The 18,747-nt window shown below is 39.0% G+C and overlaps 4 protein-coding genes across 4 annotated transcripts in view; all 4 read right to left on the bottom strand.

The window, feature by feature from the left end:
* The window catches only part of LOC133619341 (uncharacterized), a 101,670-nt gene that overhangs the window by 13,586 nt on the left and 69,337 nt on the right, over positions 1–18,747 (bottom strand). The gene's annotated exons all lie outside the window — the stretch shown is intronic.
* Positions 1–18,747, bottom strand: part of LOC133619319 (uncharacterized) — a 455,654-nt gene that overhangs the window by 415,994 nt on the left and 20,913 nt on the right. The gene's annotated exons all lie outside the window — the stretch shown is intronic.
* On the bottom strand, positions 745–1,905 carry LOC140676645 (uncharacterized). Its single transcript, XM_072915463.1, has one exon. It carries the CDS (start codon positions 1,587–1,589, stop codon positions 852–854), a length of 738 nt encoding a protein of 245 aa, XP_072771564.1. The 5' UTR covers positions 1,590–1,905; the 3' UTR covers positions 745–851.
* Positions 13,442–14,500, bottom strand: LOC140679635 (uncharacterized). Its single transcript, XM_072915467.1, has one exon. It carries the CDS (start codon positions 14,482–14,484, stop codon positions 13,792–13,794), a length of 693 nt encoding a protein of 230 aa, XP_072771568.1. The 5' UTR covers positions 14,485–14,500; the 3' UTR covers positions 13,442–13,791.

The following is an 18,747-nucleotide window of genomic DNA, read 5'->3' as shown; positions in this document are numbered from 1 at the left end:
TCCACAGCAGTTGTTTTTCAAAATAAAGACATTTTAATCTTGTTTTAAAACGATGGTTGGCAAAAGTATCTAACATCAAATAATCGACAACTACTCTTTGAAAATAAAATATATATGTACAAGTATAAAGCAGAAAAAGGGCATACATATAGATTTAGAAAAAAATCAGACATTTTAAATACTACAAGTAACACAATTTTTTTTCAACCTACTTAGTTATTTTAGTTAAAAACTTTTACAAACTCAAAATCATTATTCTGAATATCTAAGAAAAATATTGGTGACACTGCTCATTTCTACCTAGCGATAGGTGGCTCTAACTGTAGTGCTAATCACTCACCAGCAGAAAGCCCTCATCACACTGCTAATCAATAACTACCATCTTAGGCACTTAACATCACTAATCGCCAGTTAACAGCTATCATGCTAAATGTCAACAATCTTAAATGCAAACATGAAAACAAGACACACTAACGTCTTTCCCCATTACAAACATCATAATACAATCTAACCTTATATAAACACATTACTGTCTGAGCATATAAGATATTCAATTGTGTTACATCGCAATTTATTATATTGAAATTAGCCATGTGATTAAGATGGGCACGGTCTGACCAATCACAAGTCAGTAGGAGCTGCTTTGTTCTCGTGTTTGGAGAAAGCGGAAGAGCGAATGTCAGCCTGACATTGATGTGTCTCTGAGAACTGAACACATTTTTATAACTTATAACAAAATGTATATGTGCATACCACAAACTAAACAGCCAATTGGTTATTTTCCCTTGTGTGTTCTTATGTGTTTTACTGCATCTGCATTATGTTGGAACCTTTTACAGCGCACTGAACAACTAAATGGTTTTTCTCCAACACGTGTTCTCGTGTCGCCACAAAGAGCCATTATGAGAAAAGCCTTTACCACAAACTGAGCAGTTACATGGTTTTTCACCTGTGTGCGTTCTCAAGTGTTCAATCAAAGTGCTCTTAACAGAATAGCTTTTGCCACAAATTGAACAACTAAATGTTTTTTCACCTGTGTGTGTTCTCATGTGTTTAATTAAAGAGGTATTTCGAGAAAATGTTTTTCCACAAACTGAACAATTATATGGTTTTTCACCTGTGTGTGTTCTCGTGTGTTGAATCAAAGTGCTCTTAACAGGATAGCTTTTGCCACACATCAAACAGTTAAATGTTTTTTCACCTGTGTGTGTTCTCAGGTGTTCAGTCAAATGGCTCTTAACAGAAAAGCGTTTGCCACAAACTGAACAATTAAATGGTCTTTCACCTGTGTGTGTTCTGATATGTTGAGTCAAAAAGGTATTACGAGAAAAGATTCTGCCACAAACTGAACAACTAAATGGTTTTTCACCTGTGTGTGTTCTCATGTGTTGAGTAAAATTCCTCTTAACAGAAAAGCTTTTGCCACAAACTGAACAATTGAATGGTTTTTCTCCTGTGTGTGTTCTCATGTGTTCAGTCAAATTCCTCTTAACAGAAAAGCTTTTGTCACAAACTGAGCAGCTCAAACATGTTTTACCTCTCTTCTTTGTCGAGCATTCAGAGTGTTTGTTGTCAGTGTGAGTCCTCATATCACCTTCACAGTCTTTATCGCTGCTCAAAGGTTCTTCAACCTCATCTTCAGCCTCACTATCTGATAGTGGAGTTAAGAGGTTGTCTACTTGTGGTTTCTCTTCATCATCTTCAGTCTTCACAGAGAGAATACTCAGTGGAAACTTGGTGTAATCAGCTTCCTCTCGTCCTAGAAGACACTCTCCCTCCTGAGTGATGCAGAGTTCCTCCTCTTCCTTTTTAATGCAGGGTGGTTGTGGAGTCTCCTGCTTCAAAGTGGAGCTCCCCCCTAACTGAGGGGAAACTTCTTCTGGATTACCTATCAGCTGCTGGACGTCTGCAAGACACAAACAACAAAAACACACTTTCTTCTATGTACTGTATGTGTGTGTGTAGGGTTATACAGTATACTGCTACTAATAAAGTATCGCGGTCCCCTCCAAGGTTTCTCATTGTCATCTCATCGGGTTGAGTTTTTTTCTTGCCCTGATGTGGGATCTGAGCCGAGGATGTTGTTGTGGCTTGCGCAGCCCTTTGAGACACTCGTGATTTAGGACTATATAAGTAAACATTGATTGATTGATTGATTGATAATATGGAAAATTGTAAATTGTTCTTTGAGTGCAACAAGAAAAGCCCAATGTGTTTAATGCCTTTTAATTTATATTTTAACCTTGTAAGATTTTTCTTTGACTGTGAGTGTTTAATGGAGTGTAATATTGACATTGTTCGTAGTTCCTTTTCTTTGAAAAGTATCTATACATTTAGTACCGGTACTAAATTATTGGTATGGGGACAACCCTAGTGTGTAGTGTTTCATGGCCATTCATTTAGTGCCTTGCCAGAATGATGGATCAATGTTTACATGACTTGTCATGGACTCAGAAAAGTTCAGCTAGAATCACAGAAAGTAGAAAACTTCTGCTTCGGTGGACATTAGGATACTACAAACTAACAGTGGGGAAAAAGTCAATATTGCAATACATCGCAAAACTAAAAAAGATAATATCTATTTCAAAGAAATCTGTAGTTAAGAAGTAGAGAACTTTTTTAGATATTAAATGCAAGAAATTGGACCCACTTTCTGTACAATTGCATTGATCATTTTATTTACTTTGTTTTTTGATACAATTTGTCCAATAAATTATAACTGTCTGTAAGTGTATATACGTACATTTATTTTAAGTAGTTTTTTACATTAGTGACTTTGTAAAAATGGCAGTGAAACTCCATGTCACAATATTGCAATAGACTATTGTATCGTGACTCAAGTACCGTGATACATAGTTTATCATGAAGTCCTTTCCAATACCTCGTCTAGGGCTGGACAATTATGGCAAAACATAATAATCACAATTATTTTTGAGGGATTTTGGAATCACGATAAATAACACCATTATTTATTAAAATTAAAACGTAAAAACAGTACCACCAAAATTCAATTTTAATTATAATATAAAAAAAAGAACCAGATATATATTACTAACAAATAAATAACACGTAAAATAACAATTATAGTAACAATAAATTAAAATGACTATAGCAATATTAAAAACAAATCAAATTCAAGTTTTCTGTTTACATTTTTCTGAATTCCGTTTCTCACCTCTCACACTTATTTTACCACAGTAGATTGTTTGCTTTTTGTGTCATAAATAACATTTTCTAAAATCAATCAACCAATCAATCAAAGCGGAAAGTGTGAGTTTTGAGAAAACTTGAGGCTGTAAAATAAAGAAAGCCTCTCAAGTTGCGACTGCTTTCCTGTTTGTAAATGTTAAATGGTAAATGGGTCGTACTTGTATAGCGCTTTTCTACCTTTTTTAAGGAACTCAAAGCGCTTTGACACTATTTTCCACATTCACACACACACACACACACACACACACGGATGACGGGAACTGCCATGCATGGCGCTAACCAGGCCCATCAGGAACAAGGGTGAAGTGTCTTGCTCAAGGAAACAACGGACATCACTAGGATGGTAGAAGGTGGGGATTGAACCAGTAACCCTCAGATTGCTGGCACGGCCACTCTCCCAACTTCGCTACGCTGTCCGTTGTACATTGATCTTACATCGTGATGCCGTTCACAACAACACAAGAAGTGTTTTGTGGTGTATGGATTGTTCTTGTTAGCTTTAGCTTCATAGTTTAGTCGCTGTTTCAAGTGGCCGTCTCCACATTGTTTAGTTCAGGACAGGGTGGTTGAGTGTTTCGGGGAAGAACGAGGGGTAACGGACACATTATTTTCCCAAACAAATGTTCCTTCTCCTCACAATGACAACATTTCACTCACATTTCGGTCAATTTACATGAAATTCTGCATTTACCAGCAGATTCTGTTTTAGTGGTAAATTCCGAAGTTCCTTAAAGCGAAAATCATGTTGTCGTACTTTTTTGTTGAGTTCAGTTCAGTCATACTAGCACTGTGTCAAAAAAAAAGTAGCAAATTCTAGTAGACATGGTCTTTTTTTCCCAATCATACGCTCACTCATCCCTTTAACCGTTACAGGCTCAAGAATTTGCATGCACGTTCATCTTTTTTTACAACAACATTTTTATGACCGTGACATGTCGTATTTGAAATTGAGATTAAAATGGGATTAATTGTCCAGCCCTAACTCAGCCCTACTAAGAACTAGGAAGTACAATTCAAAAATGCTCAAAATCCAATCCTGACGCAACAACATCATTTTAATCTTTCACTAGCTGCTACAGTGTTTACAAGATGGAGGATGACTTAGAGATAGTGGCTGTTATGTCCACTCTAACATCCATCCAATAACTTGATGGACTCCATGAATAACTTAGCTTAGCAATGCTAGCTGAATATTTTATTTGTGGCATTTGCCCAAAACAGGAAAGAGGAACTTTTTCTGTTACTTGACGACACGACAAACAGCACAGAGACTTTGTTAAATGTGACAAAATACTCGCGACACCTCAAAACCACGACATGATGAAAATCAAGACACACCCAAGGAGCCTAACAGAGTTGTTGTCCAAAGGCACCGTCTATGATAAGCAGTCCTGAAGACAGCTTATTATATGGAAGAACTTTTGATAGTTTGACGTACGCACTTCTGTCACCTCTACTGCGCCTGATGTAAAATAAGTTAAATTTTCTCCAGCTGTGGTTCATTACCACAAACACTTTTCACATGACAATTTCATGGACTGCAACATTTGCACTACTCTCAACAAAACAGGCACATCGATTGCGTTTTAAAAGGGGAACATTATCACAATTTCAGAAGGGTTAAAACCATTAAAAATCAGTTCCCAGTGGCTTATTTTATTTTTCAAAGTTTTTTTCAAAATTTTACCCATCACGCAATATCCCTAAAAAACCCTTCAAAGTGCCTGATTTTAACCGTCGCTATATACACCCGTCCATTTTCCTGTGACGTCACATAGTGATGCCAATACAAACAAACATGGCGGATAGAACAGCAAGTTATAGCGACATTAGCTCGGATTCAGACTCGGATTTCAGCGGCTTAAGCGATTCAACAGATTACGCATGTATTGAAACGGATGGTTGTAGTGTGGAGGCAGGTAGCGAAAACGAAATTGAAGAAGAAACTGAAGCTATTGAGCCATATCGGTTTGAACCGTATGCAAGCGAAACCGACGAAAACGACACGACAGCCAGCGACACGGGAGAAAGCGAGGACGAATTCGGCCATCGCCTTCTAACCAACGATTGGTATGTGTTTGTTTGGCATTAAAGGAAACTAACAACTATGAACTAGGTTTACAGCATATGAAATACATTTGGCAACAACATGCACTTTGAGAGTGCAGACAGCCCAATTTTCATCAATTAATATATTCTGTAGACATACCCTCATCCGCACTCTTTTCCTGAAAGCTGATCTGTCCAGTTTTGGAGTTGATGTCAGCAGGCCAGGGAAGCTAGGGTCGATATTCTTCTCTTGATCATCTTCGGTGGCATAAGGGACGGTGTGAGCCAAGACATCCAGGGGGTTTAGCTCGCTCGTCTGCGGGAACAAACTGCCGCCATTGCTTGCCTTGCTACCGAGGTCCTTTGTCCCTGAAGAGCTCACACACTCCGGCAGATTCAATGGGGGTCTGGCAGCAGATTTCTTTGACTTTATCATTGGAAATGCATCTGCTTTGAGTGTCGCAGGATATCCACACATTCTTGCCATCTCTGTCGTAGCATAGCTTTCGTCGGTAAAGTGTGCGCAACAAACGTCCAATTTTTCTTGCCACTTTTGCATCTTTGGGCCACTGGTGCAACTTGAATCCGTCCCTGTTCGTGTTGTTACACCCTCCGACAACACACCGACGAGGCATGATGTCTCCAAGGTACGGAAAACAGTCGAAAAAACGGAAAATAACAGAGCTGATTTGACTCGGTGTTTGAGAAAATGGCGGATTGCTTCCCGATGTATATAGAGAGCGAATATTAGAAAGGCGTTTAATTCGCCAAAATTCACCCATTTAGAGTTCGGAAATCGGTTAAAAAAATATATGGTCTTTTTCCTGCAACATCAAGGTATATATTGACGCTTACATAGGTCTGGTGATAATGTTCCCCTTTAAGAAGCACTTTTGTTGATATTGTTTGGTACTTGTTTATTTTATTGTTCACTTATTTAGGTGTTATTTATGTTGTTAGAAAATGCTATTTCATATGCATATTCGTGTCACACCCTTGTGAAAGTTGTCTTTTCAAATTTGGGGGCTTTGTTTGATTTCAGACACATTTTTAACATAAACTATCTGTTATTAAAACATATCATACTATACCACCACCAAAGGAATTCAATATTTATTTATTTTTATTGAAAAACAAGATAAGAACTAGAAAGAAATACAAATATTTAAAGAGGCTCAGATGTTTGGAACTTGCCCTTAGTTACATTCTTAAACCAAAAATATAACAAAAACACTACCAGCTATCTTATTTTACCATTAGTGTTTGAACACAGCATACATTTTTTAATTTTCTTGTTCTTTATTACCTCCAATCCTCTGCACGTTGATGTAGACATGTGGTCCAGTCTTCTCTTCACATCTCTTACTCTTCCCCAACATCTCTTCTTTCACATCATTCTTTTCTTTACACAAGCGCTTGTTTTGCTCTTCCACTTTCTTCATTTGACTTTTGCATTCTTTCATCTCCTCTGATGTGAACTCCACTGCCTTCTTCAAGCTAACAATCATGGCGGCTCTTTCTTTACATTCTTCAACAAGGTCGGCTCATTTAAACTTTAAGGGTTTGAAATAGGTTTCAAACGACAAAACTTCGACTCACTCACCTTCATCTTTCGTCTTTATCTCCGTTGGTGATTTGCTGGAAGTTGATTCTCTTTCATGTTCTCTTTTAGCGGACGTCGCCATCTTAGCATAGCAGTAGTCGTCCATCTTCTATCACGTCTTCAATCTTCACTTCAGATATCGCTCCAAACTCAATGCGCGTTTCGTGGCTTTGGGAAATACCAATTGAGATATTTGTTGCTATATTTGCTGTGAATCATATGACTTTAAGATCGTGAATTCGAAAATTCTCCGAACAACCATAGGATGCGGTCTTCGTCTTTTTGCTTGGCTTCTAGTACATTTGCGCATGCGCTAGAAGTCAGCGACTTCCGTTTCCTACTCCACGGCACTTGTTTTTCAAATTAAAGGCATTTTGATCTCGTTTTAAAGCAATGGTTTGCAAACGTATCTAACATCAAATAATCGATAACTACTCTTTGAAAATAAAATATATATATATATATACACAAGCACGTGCACAGACTATTTCGATGGCTGTTGTTCAAACCAGAAAAAGGGCAAACATTTAAAGTGGGGTTACTGATTGCTTTTTTTACTCCTGTTTTACGTTGGGTGGAGGGGGAGGAGTCACAGCCCCGCTTTACCATGTACCTCTTGCTTGGTATACTTGCTCGCCCCGGTATAAACTATTTGCTTGCCTAACAGAATTGCGACATCCAGTGGACACATTTACAACAGCAGTTTCTTTCATTCAAAAAAATGCAGCTGAATTTTACACTTCGCAAACTCATCTCGCGGGCCGGATTGAACCTGTTATGCTCGAATGTCGAGGGAGGTGGGGGTTGGGTTGTGGGTGTTAATTGTTCATATGTCTCTGATTTGCACATCAATCAGTCTGAGGAGTAAAAGTTGGCAGTTTGTTATGCAAACAGTTACCCAGCATCACTTATGCGTCAACGTCAGTTTTGATACATCTCAACTTTGTAGTGAAAAAGGGTGTAGTGCAGGTTTTTGAGCGTGCACAAACTTGACACATGAGGCCCCAGGTCCCTGGACTGAAGAAGGAGTAACCAAGCACTTGAAGCATCATCTATCTTACTGTTCAGGAAGGTTTCAGATACAGAGAAGACATGGGGTCATGAGTAGATAAGATTATGCTTCAAATAATCCAAGTTTGTATGAATACCTCAGATATTTGTGAAAGAAGCAGTGAGGAGGTCCTGGGTAGGGTGGATGTCGCCACATATGAGCAACATACCACAAACTAAACAGCTAATTGGTTATTTTCCCTTGTGTGTTCTCATGTGTTTTACTGCGTCTGCATTATGTGGGAACCTTTTACAGCACACTGAACAACTAAATGTTTTTTCTCCAGTGTGTGTTCTCAAGTGTTCAGTCAAAGTGCACTTAAAATAATAGTTTTTACCACAAATTGAACAGTTAAATGTTTTTTCACCTGTGTGTGTTGTCATGGGTTCAGTCAAAGAGCTGTTTCGAGAAAAGCTTTTGCCACAAACTGAGCAGCTCAAACATTTTTCACCTCTCTTTTTTGTAGAGCATTCAGAGTGTTTGTTGTCAGTGTGAGTCCTCATATCACCTTCACAGTCTTTATCGCTGCTCAAAGGTTCTTCAACCTCGTCTTCAGCCTCACTATCTGATAGTGGAGCTAAGAGGTTGTCTACTTGTGGTTTCTCTTCATCATCTTCCGTCTTCACAGAGAGAATCCTCAGTGGAAACTTGGTGTAATCAGCTTCCTCTCGTTGCATACAAGCAATAAGATTGTGGAAAATATTACTGGCATCTCATGTACATATACACATTTATTTTATTTTTTTCATTATTTGGGCATTCCAGAGTACTGGAGCCCAAATAGAAAACACTCTATAGCCCGCAGACTTTTTGTGAGCTCTGGAAATCACTAAGAATGCTCTCCCGGTAACAGTTAGAGATGCTACCTCAGTAGAAGCATTTAAGTCCCATCTTAAAACTCATTTGTATACTCTAGCCTTTAAATAGACCCCCTTTTAAGACCAGTTGATCTGCCGTTTCTTTTCTGCTCTGCCCCCCTCTCCCTTGTGGAGGGGAAGGGGGGGGGGGGGGGGCACAGGTCCGGTGGCCATGGATGAAGCGCTGGCTGTCCAAAGTTGAGACCCGGGTTGGACCGCTCGTCTGTGCATCGGTTGTGGACATCTCTGCGCTGCTGACCTGTCTCCGCTCGGGATGGTCTCCTGCTGGCCCCACTATGGACTGGACTCTCACTATTATGTTAGATCCACTATGGACTGGACTCTCACACTATTATGTTAGATCCACTATGGACTGGACTCTCACTATTATGTTAGCTCCACTATGGACTAGACTCTCACTATTATATTAGATCCACTATGGACTGGACTCTCACTATTATGTTAGATCCACTATGGACTGGACTCTCACTATTATGTTAGATCCACTATGGACTGGACTCTCACAATATTATGTTAGATCCACTATGGACTAGACTCTCACTATTATGTTAGATCCACTATGGACTGGACTCTCACTGTTATGTTAGATCCACTATGGACTGGACTCACACATTATTATGTAAGATCCACTGTGGACTGGACTCTCACACTATTATGTTAGATCCAATATGGACTGGACTCTCACTATTATGTTAGATCCACTATGGACTGGACTCTCACACTATTATGTTAGATCCACTATGGACTGGACTCTCACTATTATGTTAGATCCACTATGGACTAGACTCTCACTATTATGTTAGATCCACTATGGACTAGACTCTCACTATTATGTTAGATCCACTATGGACTGGACTCTCACTATAATGTTAGATCCACTATGGACTGGACTCTCACAATATTATGTTAGATCCACTATGGACTGGACTCTCACTATTATGTTAGATCCACTATGGACTAGACTCTCACTATTATGTTAGATCCACTATGGACTGGACTCTCATAATATTATGTTAGATCCACTATGGACTAGACTCTCATTATTATGTTAGATCCACTATGGACTGGACTCTCACTATTATGTTAGATCCACTATGGACTGGACTCTCACAATATTATGTTAGATCCACTATGGACTAGACTCTCACTATTATGTTAGATCCACTATGGACTGGACTCTCACAATATTATGTTAGATCCACTATGGACTGGACTCTCACTATTATGTTAGATCCACTATGGACTGGACTCTCACACTATTATGTTAGATCCACTATGGACTGGACTCTCACTATTATGTTAGATCCACTATGGACTGGACTCTCACTATTATGTTAGATCCACTATGGACTGGACTCTCACTATTATGTTAGATCCACCATGGACTGGACTCTCACTATTATGTTAGATCCACTATGGACTGGACTCTCACACTATTATGTTAGATCCACTATGGACTGGACTCTCACTATTATGTTAGATCCACTATGGACTGGACTCTCACACTATTATGTTAGATCCACTATGGACTGGACTCTCACACTATTATGTTAGATCCACTATGGACTGGACTCTCACTATTATGTTAGATCCACTATGGACTGGACTCTCACACTATTATGTTGGATCCACTATGGACTGGACTCTCACAATATTATGTTAGATCCACTATGGACTGGACTCTCACTATTATGTTAGATCCACTATGGACTGGACTCTCACACTATTATGTTAGATCCACTATGAACTGGACTCTCACAATATTATGTTAGATCCACTATGGACTGGACTCTCACTATTATGTTAGATCCACTATGGACTGGACTCTCACACTATTATGTTAGATCCACTATGGACTGGACTCTCACAATATTATGTTAGATCCACTATGGACTGGACTCTCACTATTATGTTAGATCCACTATGGACTAGACTCTCACTATTATGTTAGATCCACTATGGACTGGACTCTCATAATATTATGTTAGATCCACTATGGACTAGACTCTCATTATTATGTTAGATCCACTATGGACTGGACTCTCACTATTATGTTAGATCCACTATGGACTGGACTCTCACAATATTATGTTAGATCCACTATGGACTAGACTCTCACTATTATGTTAGATCCACTATGGACTGGACTCTCACAATATTATGTTAGATCCACTATGGACTGGACTCTCACTATTATGTTAGATCCACTATGGACTGGACTCTCACACTATTATGTTAGATCCACTATGGACTGGACTCTCACTATTATGTTAGATCCACTATGGACTGGACTCTCACTATTATGTTAGATCCACTATGGACTGGACTCTCACTATTATGTTAGATCCACCATGGACTGGACTCTCACTATTATGTTAGATCCACTATGGACTGGACTCTCACACTATTATGTTAGATCCACTATGGACTGGACTCTCACTATTATGTTAGATCCACTATGGACTGGACTCTCACACTATTATGTTAGATCCACTATGAACTGGACTCTCACAATATTATGTTAGATCCACTATGGACTGGACTCTCACACTATTATGTTAGATCCACTATGGACTGGACTCTCACTATTATGTTAGATCCACTATGGACTGGACTCTCACTATTATGTTAGATCCACTATGGACTGGACTCTCACTATTATGTTAGATCCACCATGGACTGGACTCTCACTATTATGTTAGATCCACTATGGACTGGACTCTCACACTATTATGTTAGATCCACTATGGACTGGACTCTCACTATTATGTTAGATCCACTATGGACTGGACTCTCACACTATTATGTTAGATCCACTATGGACTGGACTCTCACTATTATGTTAGATCCACTATGGACTGGACTCTCACACTATTATGTTAGATCCACTATGGACTGGACTCTCACTATTATGTTAGATCCACTATGGACTGGACTCTCACACTATTATGTTGGATCCACTATGGACTGGACTCTCACAATATTATGTTAGATCCACTATGGACTGGACTCTCACTATTATGTTAGATCCACTATGGACTGGACTCTCACACTATTATGTTAGATCCACTATGAACTGGACTCTCACAATATTATGTTAGATCCACTATGGACTGGACTCTCACTATTATGTTAGATCCACCATGGACTGGACTCTCACTATTATGTTAGATCCACTATGGACTGGACTCTCACACTATTATGTTAGATCCACTATGGACTGGACTCTCACTATTATGTTAGATCCACTATGGACTGGACTCTCACACTATTATGTTAGATCCACTATGGACTGGACTCTCACTATTATGTTAGATCCACTATGGACTGGACTCTCACACTATTATGTTAGATCCACTATGGACTGGACTCTCACTATTATGTTAGATCCACTATGGACTGGACTCTCACACTATTATGTTGGATCCACTATGGACTGGACTCTCACAATATTATGTTAGATCCACTATGGACTGGACTCTCACTATTATGTTAGATCCACTATGGACTGGACTCTCACACTATTATGTTAGATCCACTATGAACTGGACTCTCACAATATTATGTTAGATCCACTATGGACTGGACTCTCACTATTATGTTAGATCCACTATGGACTGGACTCTCACACTATTATGTTAGATCCACTATGGACTAGACTCTCCCAATATTATGTTGGATCCACTATGGACTGGACTCTCACTATTATGTTGGATCCACTATAGACTGGACTATATATATATATATATATATATATATATATATATATATATATATATATATATATATATATATATATAAATATATATATATATATATATATATATATATATATCCACAATATTATGCTAGATCTACTCGGCGTCCATTGCACCGGTCGTCCCCACATCTGCGGTCCTCTCCAAGGATTCTCGTCGTCCCGTTGTGTTGAGTTTTTCCTTGCCGTGATGTGGAATCTGAACCGAGGATGTCGTTGTGGCTTGTGCAGCCCTTTGAGACACTCGTGATTTAGGACTATATAAGTACACATTGATTGATTGATTGAAACACTTGTCGTCTCATGCTGCTTCCTTAATTCCCTCACATATTAATTGTCCCCCCAACAACGTGACCAAATTATATTCCCCACTCAATTGACATGGGTTTGTAACAAAAATAAAGTTAACATAAACTTGCATGAATTAACCCAAGGAAATACCTTTTTAATCACATTATGTGTACAATATGAACTTATCTTTATGCATTGTATTTATTTATTCTCACCAACTATGACATTATATATCAAATATACATGTTGCTTCTGTCAGCAGCTACACTGACATTGATGTGTCTTTGAGAACTGAACACATTTTTACAACTATGACAAATTCAGCTGGTTTTCTTTATTTTACTTTGGCCCAAAATAGAACAAGCACATTCTGAAAATGTACATATCACAAATAATTCCTCTTGACAAAACACTTCAAGTTAGTTGAACATTTAGAGGGAAAAAAGGGTGCATTTTCAAAAACACCTTGAAGAACACAATGAATTTAGACTCAATCTCAGTGTTTCTACAAAGCAATTAAACTTTAAGTCACAACCCATCTAGGATTGAACAAAAACCTAAATAAAGCATGAATAAAAACGACTATGTATCAACTACCTCATTTGTCATTTCCACATATTAATCCTGTGCTAACTCAACAAACCATACAAACTGTTCAGGAAGGTTTCAGATACAGAGATAACATTGGATAAGATTATGCTCCAAATAATCCAGGTTTGTATGAATACCTCAGATATTTTTGAAAGAAGTAGCAACATACCACAAACTAAACAGCTAATTGGCTATTTTCCCTTGTGTGTTTTTATGTGTTTTACTGCGTCTGCATTATGTGGGAACCTTTTACAGCACACTGAACATTTAAATGGTTTTCCTCCAGCGTGTGTTTTCATGTGTCGACACAAAGAGCTGTTATAAAAAAAGCTTGTACCACAAACTGAACAACTAAATGGTTTTATTCCAGGTGTGTTTTCATGTGGTCAGTCAATTTTCTCTTAACAGAAAAGCTTTTGCCACAAACTGAACAACTAAATGGTTTTTTACCTGTGTGTGTTCTCATGTGTTGAGTCAAATGGGTATTTTGAGAAAAGCTGCAGCCACAAACTGAACAATTAAATGTTTTTTCACCTGTGTGTGTTTTCATGTGTTGAGTCAAATTGATATTTTGAGAAAAGCTTTTGCCACAAACTGAACAATTAAATGGTTTTTCACCTGTGTGTGTTCTCATGTGTTGAGACAAATGGCTATTTTGAGAAAAGCTGTGGCCACAAATTGAACAACTAAATGGTTTTTCACCTGTGTGTGTTCTCATGTGTTGAGTCAAATGGCTATTTGTAGAACAGCTGTAGCCACAAACTGAACAATTAAATGGTTTTTCACCTGTATGTGTTCTCATGTGGTGAGTCAAATGGCTATTTTGAGAAAAGCTGTAGCCACAAATTGAACAACTAAATGGTTTTTCACCTGTGTGTGTTCTCATGTGGTGAGTCAAATTGATATTTCGAGAAAAGCTTTTGCCACAAACTGAACAACTAAATGGTTTTTCACCTGTGTGTGATTTCATGTGTTTAGTCAAAATGCTCTGTAAAGAATAGTTGTTATCAGAAATCGAACAGTTAAATGTTTTTTTACCTGTGTGTGTTCTCATGTGTTGAGTCAAATGGCTATTTTGAGAAAAGCTGTGGCCACAAATTGAACAACTGAATGGTTTTTCACCTGTGTGTGTTCTCATGTGTCGAGTCAAACAGCTCTTTTTAGTAAAACTTTCAGCACAAACTGAGCAGCTCAAACATGTTTTACCTCTCTTCTTTGTAGAGCATTCAGAGTGTTTGTTGTCAGTGTGAGTCCTCATATCACCTTCACAGTCTTTATCGCTGCTCAAAGATTCTTCAACCTCGTCTTCAGCCTTACTATCTGATAGTGGAGCTAAGAGGTTGTCTACTTGTGGTTTCTCTTCATCATCTTCAGTCTTCACAGAGAGAATACTCAGTGGAAACTTGGTGTAATCAGCTTCCTCTCGTCCTAGAAGACACTCTCCCTCCTGAGTGATGCAGAGTTCCTCCTCTTCCTTTTTAATGCAGGGTGGTTGTGGAGTCTCCTGCTTCAAAGTGGAGCTCCCCCCTAACTGAGGGGAAACTTCTTCTGGATTACCGATCAGCTGCTGGACGTCTGCAAGACACAAACAACAAAATCACACTTTCTTCTATGTACTGTATGTGTGTGTAGTAGGGTTGTACAGTATACTGCTACTAATAAAGTATCATGGTACTAATCTATTGAAATCAGTACTATACCACCTTTAAAAAGTACCGGTACCGTTCATTCATCTGAATGCCGCTGTGCGGCGGTGACTACAGAGCCGAGGCGCATGATGTTGAGTGTGTCAAAACACACACACAAAGTGCATACAAGCAATAACATGGTGGAGAGGAAGAAAGGCAACAAAGGACAATTCTACTGGTTAATAAAGAGGGTGTGTGAAGTGCAATATGGAGGTATTTGGGCTTCTAAACTAACAATAAAAGTGACACTGCAAGGGTTGCTTTACACCTTTTCTGTTTGTGGGCTCCCAGACCGTGGTAGAGGAGCGCAGGGGAGACGTTCCCTCCAGGGCCCATGTTTTGTCGGGGGTAACACTGGGTCCATAAAGCTCCGCTCTTTGGTCGGAAGGACGAGGCCGTCGATTAGTTACAACTTGGTCACTTTATGAAGAATGATTTAATATAATGTCAGTAAAACTTTATGTTCTATTCTAATCTAATCCTTGATTATAGCAGACTATATGTAATATGGACAATTGTAAATTGTTCTTTGAGTGCAACAAGAAAAGCCCAATGTGTTTAATGCATTTTAATTTATATTTTAACCTTGTAAAATTGTTCTTTGACTGGGAGTGTTTAATGTAGTGTAGGATTTTATGTTAAAGGGGAACATTATCACAATTTCAGAATGGCTAAAACCATTAAAAATCAGTTCCCAGTGGCTTGTTATATTTTTCAAAGTTTTTTTCAAAATTTTACCCATCACGCAATATCCCTAAAAAAAGCTTCAAAGTGCCTGATTTTAACCATCGTTATATACACCCGTCCATTTTCCTGTGACGTCACATAGTGATGCCAACACAAACAAACATGGCACATAGAACAGCAAGCTATAGCGACATTTGCTCGGATTCAGACTCGGATTTCAGCGGCTTAAGCGATTCAACAGATTACGCATGTATTGAAACGGATGGTTGTAGTGTGGAGGCAGGTAGCGAAAACAAAATTGAAGAAGAAACTGAAGCTATTGAGCCATATCGGTTTGAACCGTATGCAAGCGAAACCGACGAAAACGACACGACAGCCAGCGACACGGGAGAAAGCGAGGACGAATTCGGCGATCGCCTTCTAACCAACGATTGGTATGTGTTTGTTTGGCATTAAAGGAAACTAACAACTATGAACTAGGTTTACAGCATATGAAATACATTTGGCAACAACATGCACTTTGAGAGTGCAGACAGCCCAGTTTTCATCAATTAATATATTCTGTAGACATACCCTCATGTCAGCAGGCCAGGGAAGCTAGGGTCGATATTCTTCTCTTGATCATCTTCGGTGGCATAAGGGACGGTGTGAGCCAAGACATCCAGGGGTTTTAGCTCGCTCGTCTGCGGGAACAAACTGCGGCCATTACTTGCCGTGCTACCGAGGTCCTTTGTCCCTGAATTGCTCACACACTCCGGCAGATTCAATGGGGGTCTGGCGGCAGATTTCTTTGACTTTATCGTTGGAAATGCATCTGCTTTGAGTGTCGCAGGATATCCACACATTCTTGCCATCTCTGTCGTAGCATAGCTTTCGTCGGTAAAGTGTGCGGAACAAACGTCCAATTTCTTGCCACTTTCGCATCTTTGGGCCACTGGTGCAACTTGAATCCGTCCCTGTTCGTGTTGTTACACCCTCCGACAACACACCGACGAGGCATGATGTCTCCAAGGTACGGAAAACAGTCGAAAAAACGGAAAATAACAGAGCTGATTTGACTCGGTGTTTGAGAAAATGGCGGATTGCTTCCCGATGTGACGTCACGTTGTGACGTCATCGCTCCGAGAGCGAATATTAGAAAGGCGTTTAATTCACCAAAATTCACCCATTTAGAGTTCGGAAATCGGATGAAAAAATATATGGTCTTTTTTCTGCAACATCAAGGTATATATTGACGCGTACATAGGTCTGGTGATAATGTTCCCCTTTAAAATAAAGCCAGTATTGACATTTTTTGTAGTTCCATTTATTCAGAAAAATATCTATACATTTAGTACCGGTACTAAATTATTGGTATGGGGACAACCCTAGTGTGTAGTGTTTTATGGCCATTCATTTAGTGCCTTGCCAGAATGATGGATCAATGTTTACATGACTTGTCATAGACTCAGAAAAGCTCAGCTAGAATCACAGAAAGTAGAAAACATCTGCTGCGATGGACATTAGGATACTACAAACTAACAGTGGGGAAAAAGTCAACATTGAAATACATCGCAAAACTAAAAAAGAAAAAATCTATCTGAAAGAAGTCTGTAGTTAAGAAGTAGAGAACTTTTTAGATATTAAATGCAAGAAACTGGATCCACTTTCTGTACAATCGCAATGATCATTGGAATTACTTTGTAAATCAGTGGTCCCCAACCTTTTTGTAACTGCGGATCAGTCAACGCTTGAAAATTTGTCCCACGGACTGGTGCTGTGGGGGAGGGGGTGGGGGGGGTATGGTATTTTTATTTTTTATTTGGACTCTTACTATTATGTTAGATCCACTATGGACTGGACTCTCGCAATATTATGTCAGACCCACTCGACATCCATTGCATTCGGTCTCCCCTAGAGGGGGGGGGGGGGGGGTCACCCACATATGCGGTCCTCTCCAAGGTTTCTCATAGTCATTCACATCGATGTCCCACTGGGGTGAGTTTTTCCTTGCCCTTATGTGGGCACTGAACCGTGGATGTCGTTGTGGCTTGTGCAGCCCTTTGAGACACTTGTGATTTAGGACTATATAAATAAACATTGATTGATTGATTGATAACTTAGCTTAGTAATGCGAGCTAAATATTTCATTAGTAAGAAGCGCTTGTTTTGCTCTTCCACTTTCTAAATTTGACTTTTGCATTCTTTCATCTCCTCTGATGTGAACTCCACTGCCTTCTTCAACAGATTATGTATATATTCGGATATATGTTATATTTTATATCGCTATATTTAGTCTATTTATACCTGCATTGTCCTTTCCATCCTTACACTTTCCATCATTGTAACTGAGCTACTGTGTGGAACAATTTCCCTTGTGGATCATTAAAGTTGGTCTAAGTCTAAGTAACAATCATGGCGGCTCTTTCTTTACATTGTTGAAAAGTCGGCTAATTTCTCATCAACACTTTTTTCAGGGCTTGAAATAGTTTTCATGTGACAAAACTTCAACTCACTCACCTTCATCTTTCGTCTTTATCTCCGTTGGTGATTTGCTGGAAGTTGATTCTCTTTCATGTTCTCTTTTAGCGGACGTCGCCATCTTAGCATAGCAGTAGTCGTCCATCTTCTATCACGTCTTCAATCTTCACTTCAGATATCGCTCCAAACTCAATGCGCGTTTCGTGGCTTTGGGAAATACCAATTGAGATATTTGTTGCTATATTTGCTGTGAATCATATGACTTTAAGATCGTGAATTCGAAAATTCTCCGAACAACCATAGCATGCGGTCTTCCTCTTTTTGCTTGGCTTCTAGTACTTTTGCGCATGCGCTAGAAGTCAGCGACTTCCGTTTCCTACTCCACGGCACTTGTTTTTCAAATTAAAGGCATTTTAATCTTGTTTTAAAGCAATGGTTTGCAAACGTATCTAACATCAAATAATCGATAACTACTCTTTGAA

The sequence above is a fragment of the Nerophis lumbriciformis genome, linkage group LG20 (assembly GCF_033978685.3).
Source record: "Nerophis lumbriciformis linkage group LG20, RoL_Nlum_v2.1, whole genome shotgun sequence".
Taxonomy (NCBI): domain Eukaryota; kingdom Metazoa; phylum Chordata; class Actinopteri; order Syngnathiformes; family Syngnathidae; genus Nerophis; species Nerophis lumbriciformis.
Note: the sequence above shows the minus strand (reverse complement) of the source record. Positions and strands in the feature narration are given on the sequence as shown.

What these genes read in the sequence shown, in the direction of transcription:
- LOC140676645 (XM_072915463.1), bottom strand. Translation starts at nt 1,589, where the DNA reads ATGAGGACTCACACTGACAACAAACACTCTGAATGCTCGACAAAGAAG.
- LOC140679635 (XM_072915467.1), bottom strand. Translation starts at nt 14,484, where the DNA reads ATGAGAACACACACAGGTAAAAAAACATTTAACTGTTCGATTTCTGAT.